The sequence below is a fragment of the Glycine max genome, chromosome 8, assembly GCF_000004515.6.
Source record: "Glycine max cultivar Williams 82 chromosome 8, Glycine_max_v4.0, whole genome shotgun sequence".
NCBI classification, from domain to species: Eukaryota; Viridiplantae; Streptophyta; class Magnoliopsida; order Fabales; family Fabaceae; genus Glycine; species Glycine max.
In genome coordinates this window covers 13,109,038-13,119,956 of record NC_038244.2, presented here as the reverse complement: position 1 = coordinate 13,119,956, position 10,919 = coordinate 13,109,038, and the positions used below count along the sequence as shown (strand labels likewise).

General features: G+C 31.7%; 1 protein-coding gene across 1 annotated transcript; it reads left to right on the top strand.

Annotated features, from left to right (window-relative positions):
• The first annotated feature begins 686 nt into the window (after positions 1-686).
• On the top strand, positions 687-3,846 carry LOC100796458 (phosphoglycerate kinase). Its single transcript, NM_001354838.1, has 7 exons — positions 687-886; positions 966-1,172; positions 1,772-1,849; positions 1,961-2,221; positions 2,326-2,643; positions 2,967-3,125; positions 3,350-3,846. The coding sequence occupies exons 2-7, from the start codon at positions 978-980 to the stop codon at positions 3,542-3,544; spliced, it is 1,206 nt and encodes a 401-aa protein (NP_001341767.1). The 5' UTR covers positions 687-886; positions 966-977; the 3' UTR covers positions 3,545-3,846.
• Positions 3,847-10,919: the final 7,073 nt, after the last annotated feature.

Here is a 10,919-nt window from a genome sequence, read left to right as displayed (position 1 = left end):
TTCATCTCTTTATCCTTATGCTGAAGTGATCAACCGCATTCATTGCCAAGTCTTCTTTTTGTCATGTTTATTGAGAGGGAAGGAAAACTGCTATTAGCAAAAATTTAGGGTTTAAAATTTAAGATTTAGAGTTTAAGGTATATTCAGAGATAAAAACTTAATGATAAATTGTTATAAAAATGTATAGAATAAGATTTTAAAAAATAAATTATAAGTAAAGGTTTGTGTGAATTGTTATAAATTTATATTACCTAAATTCATTTTTTTACAAAACCTAAATTTGATTTTTATACATACTATAGCGAAATACTTTCACATATAATTTATCATAATTTCAATAATTGTTTTTTTTAATAAATGACTTTTTTAAGATGCACTCCTATTTGGGAGTCTCAAATTTCATCAAACAATGAACTCAAAAGGGGGCAAAATGTACGGCTAACAATACTTACAACGCACTTGAAACAACGGTCAAACAAAAGTGTTAGTAATTTATATTTTTTAATCAAAATGTTTTATGATATAAATTCTAATTAATTCTTTAGTACAAAATAAATCTAAGAGAGAAATATTCATCCTCTGACAAAGATTAATTAGCTCTTACCAATGCTGACAATGCTATGTTTGCCTGGCATTTAACTCTTACCCTCAGGTCCACAGATTCTAGTTCCACTGCGCCCACCGTGCCACCCAGCAAAAAAGGTTCCCCAAACAGGGCTAATCCCAAAAAAAGGCCACAACCCTCTCACACGTGTCGTTCACACGAGTGCCACCCACCTCTCTCTATAAATCTTTCTAGAAAGTTCCCTCACTCCCTGAACCTGATCGATCTCTTTACCAGTTGCCACACTACACCGAGATTCCCCCTAAACCCGTTTGCGTTGTTGTGAGTTTCGCCACCTAAAGTTTGAATCTTTTCTGTGTTTCCTCATCCGGGTCCTGATCCCTTTCTCGGATGCGTGCAGGTTTGCGAAGAAATGGCGACTAAGAGGAGCGTGGGAACGTTGAAGGAGGGTGATTTGAAAGGGAAGAGGGTGTTCGTGAGGGTCGATCTGAACGTGCCTTTGGATGACAACCTTAACATCACCGATGACACTAGAGTCCGTGCTGCTGTTCCCACCATCAAGTACTTAACTGGTCATGGAGCCAAAGTGATCCTTTCTAGCCACTTGGTATGTTCTTTATAAACCATTTTATTTTTAATGTGGTTTTTAGGTATCTGGGTGTGTTTTGTTTAAGTCTAGGAATGATTTGGAATCTGGGTTTGTGTTTTGGTTGGATTTGATGTTATGTTACTATTGTGGGTTTTTGTTAGATTGGGTATTGGCTATGTGTATGTGTGTTTTATTGATAGTAACTGGGAAAAGGATGTCTTTCACTGACTAACATTTTTATATTTTCAGGATTTGAATCTGAAAGAGAAAAAAAAGGGAAATTAATAGTGATGGTTATTACTATTATAATTGTTTTTGTCCATTTGTCTCCAATGAGATGAGGGGATCTCATTTTATGGTTGAGTTTGATTTTTTTTTTTTTTATCCCAGTTGGGGTGGCATGTCTTTCTATTGAAATTGGGTTTACTGTGATTGATTTAGTGAGATCTGTAAAAAATAGCAGTTTGAACGAATGTTTTCTAACTAATATAGTTGTGGTTGTGGGGTTATCGTTCTTTTTTTTATTTAACTTTTGCTTTTGGGTGTATTAGTTATAGAGTGTGATTTGAGTGGTTGTGACTTGAAAAATGGTTTTGCCTTGACTATGCTGTTTTCAGGGACGTCCTAAAGGTGTAACACCTAAATACAGTTTGAAGCCTCTTGTGCCAAGGCTGTCTCAACTTCTCGGAATTGAGGTGTGCCTTATAAACTTCTCTATTTGGTTTTGTTTTGTTTTGGCATTCCTGACACCTCCTTTTTTATTGCTGGATTTACTCTTTATTCATTGTCATTTTCTCTTGATATAGGTTACGATGGCAAATGACTCTATTGGGGAGGAAGTTGAGAAGTTGGTTGCACAACTTCCAGAAGGTGGTGTTTTGCTTCTAGAGAATGTGAGGTTCTATAAGGAGGAAGAGAAGAATGACCCTGAGTTTGCAAAGAAGTTGGCTTCTCTTGCTGATCTCTACGTGAATGATGCTTTCGGCACTGCCCACAGAGCTCATGCTTCTACAGAAGGAGTGGCCAAATACTTGAAGCCCTCTGTTGCAGGATTCCTTATGCAGAAGGTTTGTAGGAACTAGGAAGTAATTGTTAGCTTCATTATATGAATGTTGGGTAATTTATGTAATTTATGCAGTTTATTCATCTGTTATTTGTTTAATTGTTTCAGGAACTTGACTATCTAGTTGGAGCTGTGTCAAACCCCAAGAGACCATTTGCTGCTATCGTTGGTGGGTCAAAGGTGTCTTCCAAGATTGGAGTTATTGAGTCCTTGTTGGAGAAAGTTAACGTTCTCTTGCTTGGTGGAGGAATGATCTTTACCTTTTACAAGGCTCAGGGTTATTCAGTTGGTTCATCTCTTGTGGAGGAAGACAAGCTTAGCCTTGCAACTACACTTCTCGAAAAGGCCAAGGCTAAAGGGGTTTCTTTGTTGCTTCCAACTGATGTGGTCATAGCAGACAAGTTTGCTGCTGATGCTAACAGCAAGGTACTGCTTTTCATTAGAGTTGGGTTTATGGAATGCTTCGTTTCTTGGTGAACATACAAAAAATTGTGCATTTTATGTGAAAATCCAAAAGCAGATTGGAGTTGCTTTACTTTGAATGTGGATAGCTAATCATCTTTAACGTACCGCAAATACACTATTTGTCATTCTATGGATGCAGTTAATTATGTTGCATTATTTAATCAAGGAAATATTAACATGACACTTTCAATACCTTTATGAAATTATGATCTTGTTCTCAATAGTAGATTAGTATTGTTTCAAAATATTTGGGATACTTAAAGCTTTGTTTGATATGGTTGCAGACTGTGCCAGCATCAAGCATCCCAGACGGGTGGATGGGATTAGATATTGGTCCCGATTCCATCAAGACATTTGGTGAAGCATTGGATAAGACCCAGACCGTCATTTGGAATGGACCAATGGGTGTTTTTGAGTTTGATAAGTTTGCCACAGGAACAGAGGTAAGAATGATAAAAAAAATAATAAATCACTTCATCTGCTATATTTTGAAAGATATTTGTAAAAGTACTCTTTGAGAAGCTCTTAAATGTGCACCTATAAATCTTTAGAGCATTACATGCACTAATGAAAAGCTCTCTGATGCTTTTAAAATCTTAAAACTTTTATATATAATTTGATGTACTTGATCGCGAGTAAGTGATGACTAAACCCTTTTTCTGCACAGGCCATAGCCAAGAAACTGGCAGAGCTGAGTGGGAAGGGAGTAACGACCATCATTGGAGGAGGTGACTCTGTTGCCGCTGTGGAGAAGGTTGGTCTTGCAGACAAGATGAGCCACATCTCCACTGGTGGTGGTGCCAGCTTAGAGCTTCTTGAGGGGAAGCAACTCCCTGGTGTCCTTGCCCTTGATGATGCTTGAGTAAACATCACTAGTTCCTCTGTAATTTGTGCTTTATATTATTATTATGGTTGGATTTCAGCCAACAGTGGATTGAGGTACAATGAGAGAGCTCTTGTTGCTCCTGTAGAGGCTTAATATAGGTTAGGTTTCGAAATAAGAGGGTTTTGTGGCATCCTTGGTGTTGCATTGAGCTTTGATCTAATTGTTCTTGAACAATGTTCATTTCAAAAGGAGTTTTACTTTGTTAGTTATGTTCCTTTAGTTTTATCAGTGACCAATTTTCAACTTTTCGTGTTAATTTCCAAAGTCTATTTTGATTTGGTAATGGTCCTCAATGGTTTGGTTAAATTTGAGTTTTATTTGTATATTCACATGGCTGGACATGAGTTAATTTGGGATGCTTTGATAAAATTACGAAGAGACCAAAGGTTGAAGTGCAGCTTAGCTAAGATCAGAATTAGGATTAACAATTTAGCGTGGCACTTGGGTATGGCTGGTCAATTAAGATTTTTTTTTTCATTGTGTTCTTTTCTCCCCACGATAATTTTTCATGTGCAAGTAAGGCATGGTCTGATGGTCAGTTTTTGTTTTTATATATGTTTGGTAAGAACCTTTATAACGACATAAAATGTCATGAAAATATAAAATGTCATGAAAATATATTAGTAACATTTATTCATAGACAATATTTATAAAAGTTTTTAGTAATATTTCTAATATGTGTTAGAAAAAAAATATTATTAAAGATTTTGTGTTCGGTGAATACTTGTCATAGGAAGAAAAAGACATAACAGAATAATTTAAATCATGCAAAGGTTGATGTTTAAGGTTATGTGTATGCTTGATCAAATGTTGAAGTGAAACTATATCTTTATGATGCATTCATGGGCCACATAATATATTGTTGCGTGTTTAACCCTCAATGAGATTTTGTTTCATTACTTTAGTTTTTATGTTTCAAATTGAGCACATTAAAGAGAATGAGGATTCTTGGCCATGAAGTTTTTTTTTTATATTTTTATTAATGACTTATAGCTTATTACTTTTGAGATACTTGATTATATAATTATTCTTTTGGTATAAGGTCCTGTATATCAGTATATACGCTAGAAAATACCCATTGATATGCATAAGATTACTTGAGAATGTTTATGACTTTTATGGCGTGTTTGATCCTTTAAAAAATAAAGGATAAGATATCATAAAAATACTTGTTCAAAGTTTGATTTAAAAAATGACTGAGGGATAATACAGAATAAAAAATGATGGATTAAACAAATACAAAAAAATTGTAACTCATTAAATTCTGTATAATTTTTTATTCAATATCTAATAAAAGTAAAAATATAATATTATCTCTCAGCTTCACTCCCCATACCGATGCCAATGACAGCCGTGCACCAATGTCTATCCCCCAACTCCGCGTGTGCCCTTGACGAGATTGTCTCCATCACTTGGTGCCCCGACCATGCCTAAACAACGTTGCTCTATGTTGTCACCATCCTTCTCTCCCTCGCCCTCCTTCGCGATGCCTACTCTCATACCCGAAATTGCACGTACTCCCCATGCCTCCAGTTCAAGGCCCTCAACCTCTGCCTCTCAGTCTCCCTCGATTGTGCCCCGTCGTCGCACAACCACGCCTCCGCTGATCATGACCCCCTCTCATTTCAAACTCTCTCATGGTCGTAATAAAACGCTCTGAAGCCAACTAGTGCTGCTACCCTGATAACTTCCACTTTTACCTCACCACCAAGCTCATTAATTTATTTTGAATTGTTATTTTTAATTTATAATATGATACTTATAAGATATAGTTTAAAAATATATCAACATAATTAATAAATTGTAATTTTTTATAACAATAAGTCTAAAATAATGCTTTAAAATATATCACAATATTAATAAATTATAAATATTAGTAAAACATGATAATGAATTTTATGTTAAATAATAAAATACTTTTAAAAGTTTCAAAAACTTGTTGTGTATATTTTCTTAGTGCAAACCAAACATTGCACATTACAAATAGTATTAAAGTAAAATTTATATTATTTTGCCCTGTACATAAGCACATCAAATAAAATAAATATAAAATTATTTGTACTGTATATCGACTATCAAACAACATACAATACAAAATTATCTCGTGACTTGGTTACTTGTTCAGTACTGTTATGTCTATCTTATCTTTTTATCAAATCAAGCGCACCCTTAACATTGAAATTCTTGAATAATAGTATCATATATGTTTTGTTATTCAGCTGCTTAAAATGTAAAGCTCAGGGTATTACAGTTTTACCTCCATTCAAACATACACCTATTAGAATATTATAAGTGTTTTTACTTACACTAAATCATGTGCGTAGGTAAAGGTGTCCTTCAAATTCAAGCCCTTAATATAGAATGCTCCTAGGTTTATAATATGTTAACATATAGAAACTTTAATATATTTTGTAACCATAAATTAAATCATCATGTTTATTGGAGTAAAAAAAAGATGTTGCACTATTAGTTGTAATCAAGGAATAAATAGGGAAAAAAAAGATCCCACACTGACATTTTACTCTTTTTCTCATTGCACAAATGTTAGTTTATTTAAGTTTATCAATCAATTTCTTTTTCCTAAATTAAATAAATAAGAGTTCTTTCGAATTCTTATTTTATTAAAATAAATTTTCAAAAGCAACTGAAAACATCATAATATTAATTATCAAAATTATTTAAGGCCATGCACTAATGATAAGAGTTCAGCAAACGACTTGCATCCACGGGCCACCCACAAAACCCGTAACCTGCACAGTATATGGACCTTGATATTTTTAGCCTGTTTAAATTGCAGACTTTTTAGTCCGTCTCGCTTAACATCTGGATCTCTTTTGGACTTCTTACATTTTAATAAAAAATATAATACTGATAAATAAGAGGTGTAAACAAAGTAAAATAAAATATAAAAGTATAAAATTTAAGTACTTTCTATATATAGTTGAATGGTTGGTGAATGATGATATAATATTTTGATTTTGTATAAAATTATCGATTAAGTAAACATGAAATAAAAAAAATACTTTTTAGATAGCTTAAGATATAAATTATGTTATTACTGTGGGCAAATAATTTTTTTATTTTTAGACAATTCATAGTTTTTAAAATTATTTAAAATAGATCAAATTTTACATTTTAAAATATAAATTTTTATTTCTTTTTAATTTTTTTTTTGTCAAATGCTAGCCGGCCCGCATCCTTAAAGGTCTAAAAAAAAAATGAAGTGATAGACATTTTGTGTAATTGTCTAGATAACTAGTTGGTATTCATAGTAGGTACTACTCTCAGCAAAAATAAAGCACCTACTTGGTATTCACGTGACTCAAAGCATCTGAAGTGATAGACATTTTGTGTAATTGTCTAGATAACTAGTTACTTACTATTTTTGTAAATTTGTTGATATTTAGTTTGAATGAGTCGTTATACTTAATTTTGTGCAGTTATCTTGATAATTAGTTACTTGATTTTTTTTATAAATATTTTGATACTTAATTTAAATAAATCTTGATACTTGTTTTGATATATTCTATAAAATAAACTTGTTATGCATCATGTTGTATTATTATTGATAAATAGTTATCAGGATAGTTACTTACTATTATAAATAATGTTTTTATACTTTGTTTGGATGTCTTGATACTTGTTTTGAAAAAACATACTTGTTGTCCACTATCAGGTTGATTTGTATCGATAAATTAATACTATATATATATATATATGAAGTAATTCTTTTGTAACAATGAACTTAAGTCAGTGATTGATCTTGTGACTAAGATATTGAATCCCGTTATCAAATCAATCTCCGAATTCTTAATTCGGTCATTGGCAATCAGTCACTGAATCAGTCTCTGGTCAATGGTCATTGGACCAATCTCTGAACCAGTTCCCAATTCCATTTCTACAACAGTCATCGAATCAATCTCTGAATTCAGTCACTAAACTTGTCTCTGACTAGCAATTTTTCAAAGAATCTTTGTATATCAGTCACTGAATCAGTCTTTGATTACTGCTCATTAAAACAGTTGCTGATTAACGATCATTGAATTAGTCACTATAAAACAACGAACACGGTTATAGCGGCCAGCGAAAGTTCATCTCTTAATTGGTCACTGAATCAACTAGCAACTGATTTGTTCATCTTAGCAACTGATTAATCAGTTGCTATTTACTTGTTTTCTTGTAGTGAATGATCACCATATTAGCGGGCTTGAATATCTAATTCATTAGTCCCTTTTTTCTAACCAAATAGCCACAATTGATTGAAGTCCATTAGAAACATTCTAACATCAATAACTTGGGATATATACTCTTTTCGTTTTTCATGTTTAATTTGATGACTTTGCTAGCCTTGCTGGTTTAAAACTTTGAAATGAGGGTTCCAAATAACTTTTTGTTTGACTCTGAATATGGATTATAAGTATGGCATAATAAGGTCATGCCGTCTTACTTAAAATTTTTGTTTATGACTATCAAGCTGGATTGATTGTTAAATTTTACATTAGAATAGTAGAAGTAACATGGATATATAATCGTTTTATGAAGAAGTAAAAATTAAATGAACATATAGTAAAATGACAATGCACGTTGTTGCAAAAGTGATACCAAAGGATGTAAATGGATATCACTTCTTAAAGAGAGTTATGAAAGGGCTACTTAATTTGCAAAGGGTGTGGCAAATTTTAGTATATATATATATATATATATATATATAATATTATTAACCCCAACAAATTTTGTTATTAAACCAGTAAGATATTCATGTGATTGTACGAGTCGTGTTGGAGTTCGTACATGTTCCAAATTGACTTAACTATATACTAATAAATTGATATATATAAAAATCCTTAATCTAAAGCTTAGTCATTATATTAAATAAATACTAATAAGTTGATAAATATTAAATTCATCATTGCAATGCACAACCATAAATTGATATATACTGATCTTTAATCTAAAATTAGTTTAGTCATTTAGTTTTTCGTTTTTTAAGAATGTATTCTTCATCTGTAAAATTCCTTTTTATTCTATATAATTATTGTAATTATATTCTTAATTACTTGTTCAAGTGCAAAATATTGATGTTACGAAGGTTACATATATTAATAATTATTTAGTACAATAAAAAAAGTTGCGCATGTCATTTACAAAAAGTCGTTACCACGAATCTAGACAGCTTTTGTGATATGAATGTAGTATTTTACTTTACTTTATACATAAAATATTAATAGTAATTAAACACATAACATTGAAATTATCACGCAAGAAACAAGTACAATAATATCTTTAGAAAACACTTTCTCTCAACACAGTTTTGTAACACTTTGTAAAATTTAAAATATTTTAATACTTTAATATGGTACTTTATTTTCAATCCGCTTCTATTTCATTTCATGTATATAATCCAAAACCCTAACAATTTACCTGAAAACATACTGGGTTAAATTTAAAGCAGTAGCAGTAACAACAGAATTTAAAGGCTTACGAAGTAAAAACCACGACAACAAGACACAAAACCAAAAGGACAAAAAAACAATAAAGTCATCACGAGAAGGCCTCCAAGATCATGATCAGTACCCCTGGTGAAGGGGAAGCTCTGCTGAACAGGGACAGAATAATCTCATGAGACTGATCCGCTTCTTATTTCTATCCGTCTTAATTTTACACTAAAATTTGTTTCTTATAAAAAAGGGACCAAAAGTAGTATTACATACTAATCAAGTACAGGCTGATGGTCGGAAAGTATGAAACAATCTTTAGGGGGTACGTGGTGGAATCTCTTAATACATTATCCTAATAACATCTTTATTAGAGGTGCGTGTTTTATAAAAATATTGGGTCTATATTAACTTTTTAAATGATGAATTCATAACTAATAGTATTCCTTAACATCCTGGTCGTTGGAAACCAAATGCATGCTTTGGCATCACAGCAGATTAACAGTATGATAAAGAGGAGGGGATGAGTGGCATCACAGCAGATTAACAGATCGAAGGGAACAAAAGGACATGCACAATCTGGCTGTATGACAACTGACAACAAGTAGCAGCATTAATTCTGATCCTTTCAGGATCAATAAAATGACTTAACTGAATTATACATATGTATCTAGCTATAGGGTGAGCCAATTCTTGTAATAGGGAACAATAGCAAACATATTTTTGGCTGTGGATGCATGGTATGCTGGATGGAGAGGTTAGGAATGCAGGTTTTTTTTTTTTTTGGAATATAATCATATGTCATATTGTAGCCATGAATTATTTACTGCTGGCAGGAAGATGCATTTTTTGCTAACCGAGTTAATTTATTCCTAGGGACATATTGCAGCGCTGTGTTGTTCTGGATTGATATGACCATAACTTGTGGTTATCCATAGCCTCCCTTATTTACTATAACCTTTTGCCTTTTCCAAGAAAAAAACATTAGTAATTGTCTAATTGATGTCTTCTTTATCATTTATTTATTTTTTTGTTTATTCTTATACTATAATTTAAAATACCCAAATCAGAAAGCAAGACTTTTTTTTCCCGTTAGAAAGCGAGAAATTGGTTCTCATTTTTTTCAATTAATCTTTAAATTTTAGTTATCTAGTGAATTGGGCCCTTTATTTTAGGTATTACAAATGTGTAATTTTAACTCCCCAAGTTGCAATTATGCCAATTGAACATTGTAGGTATCATAATTGCCTGATTTTAACCTCTCAATATCATAATGGTACAATTTCAGCCTCAAATTTCATAGATTGTGCAATTGAAATTTTGAACTAGTATTTTGGAGAAAAAAATCACACAATTACAATATATAAGAGATCAAAATTATATAATTGTAATACTTCATTGGGAGACCTAATTGACACAATTAGGACTTAGGGACAACAGTCATTAATTTACAATGTCCACGGGAGCTAATTGACATAATCAAAACTTGAAGGTTTAAAAATTTAAAAGCACAGTTTTGAGGAGAACAAAAATGCAATTAAGTCTTAAAAATAATCTTACAACACCCTTGTTTTTTTTTAAATCCAAAAATTAATTCATATATAATTTATTATTATGAATTTAATTATAATATAATTTATATATTTAAAACATTATTTTATTAATATAAAAGTAAACATTTATTCTATACAATGCACAAATTAAAGTTCCATAAAATTAAAAAAGTTGAGCAATAAATTATGTGTAAAGGAATGTAAGTATACCATGTATATTTAAATTTTTTCATTAAAAGTCCTATATGTTAAAAAAATATTGTCTATACAATAAAATAAGTATTAAAGTATGAAAGAATAATATTATCATTGGAACCGGAAGAATTAATGTTTTATTGTGTTTACAGGAGTAAAAATAATCAG

Bases quoted from the DNA above. Each gene is read 5' to 3' on its own strand.
- LOC100796458 (NM_001354838.1), top strand. From the start codon at position 978: ATGGCGACTAAGAGGAGCGTGGGAACGTTGAAGGAGGGTGATTTGAAA. The intron at 2,644-2,966 runs GTACTGCTTTTC...ATATGGTTGCAG, and splicing joins CTGCTGATGCTAACAGCAAG to ACTGTGCCAGCATCAAGCAT. The intron at 3,126-3,349 runs GTAAGAATGATA...TTTTCTGCACAG, and splicing joins AGTTTGCCACAGGAACAGAG to GCCATAGCCAAGAAACTGGC.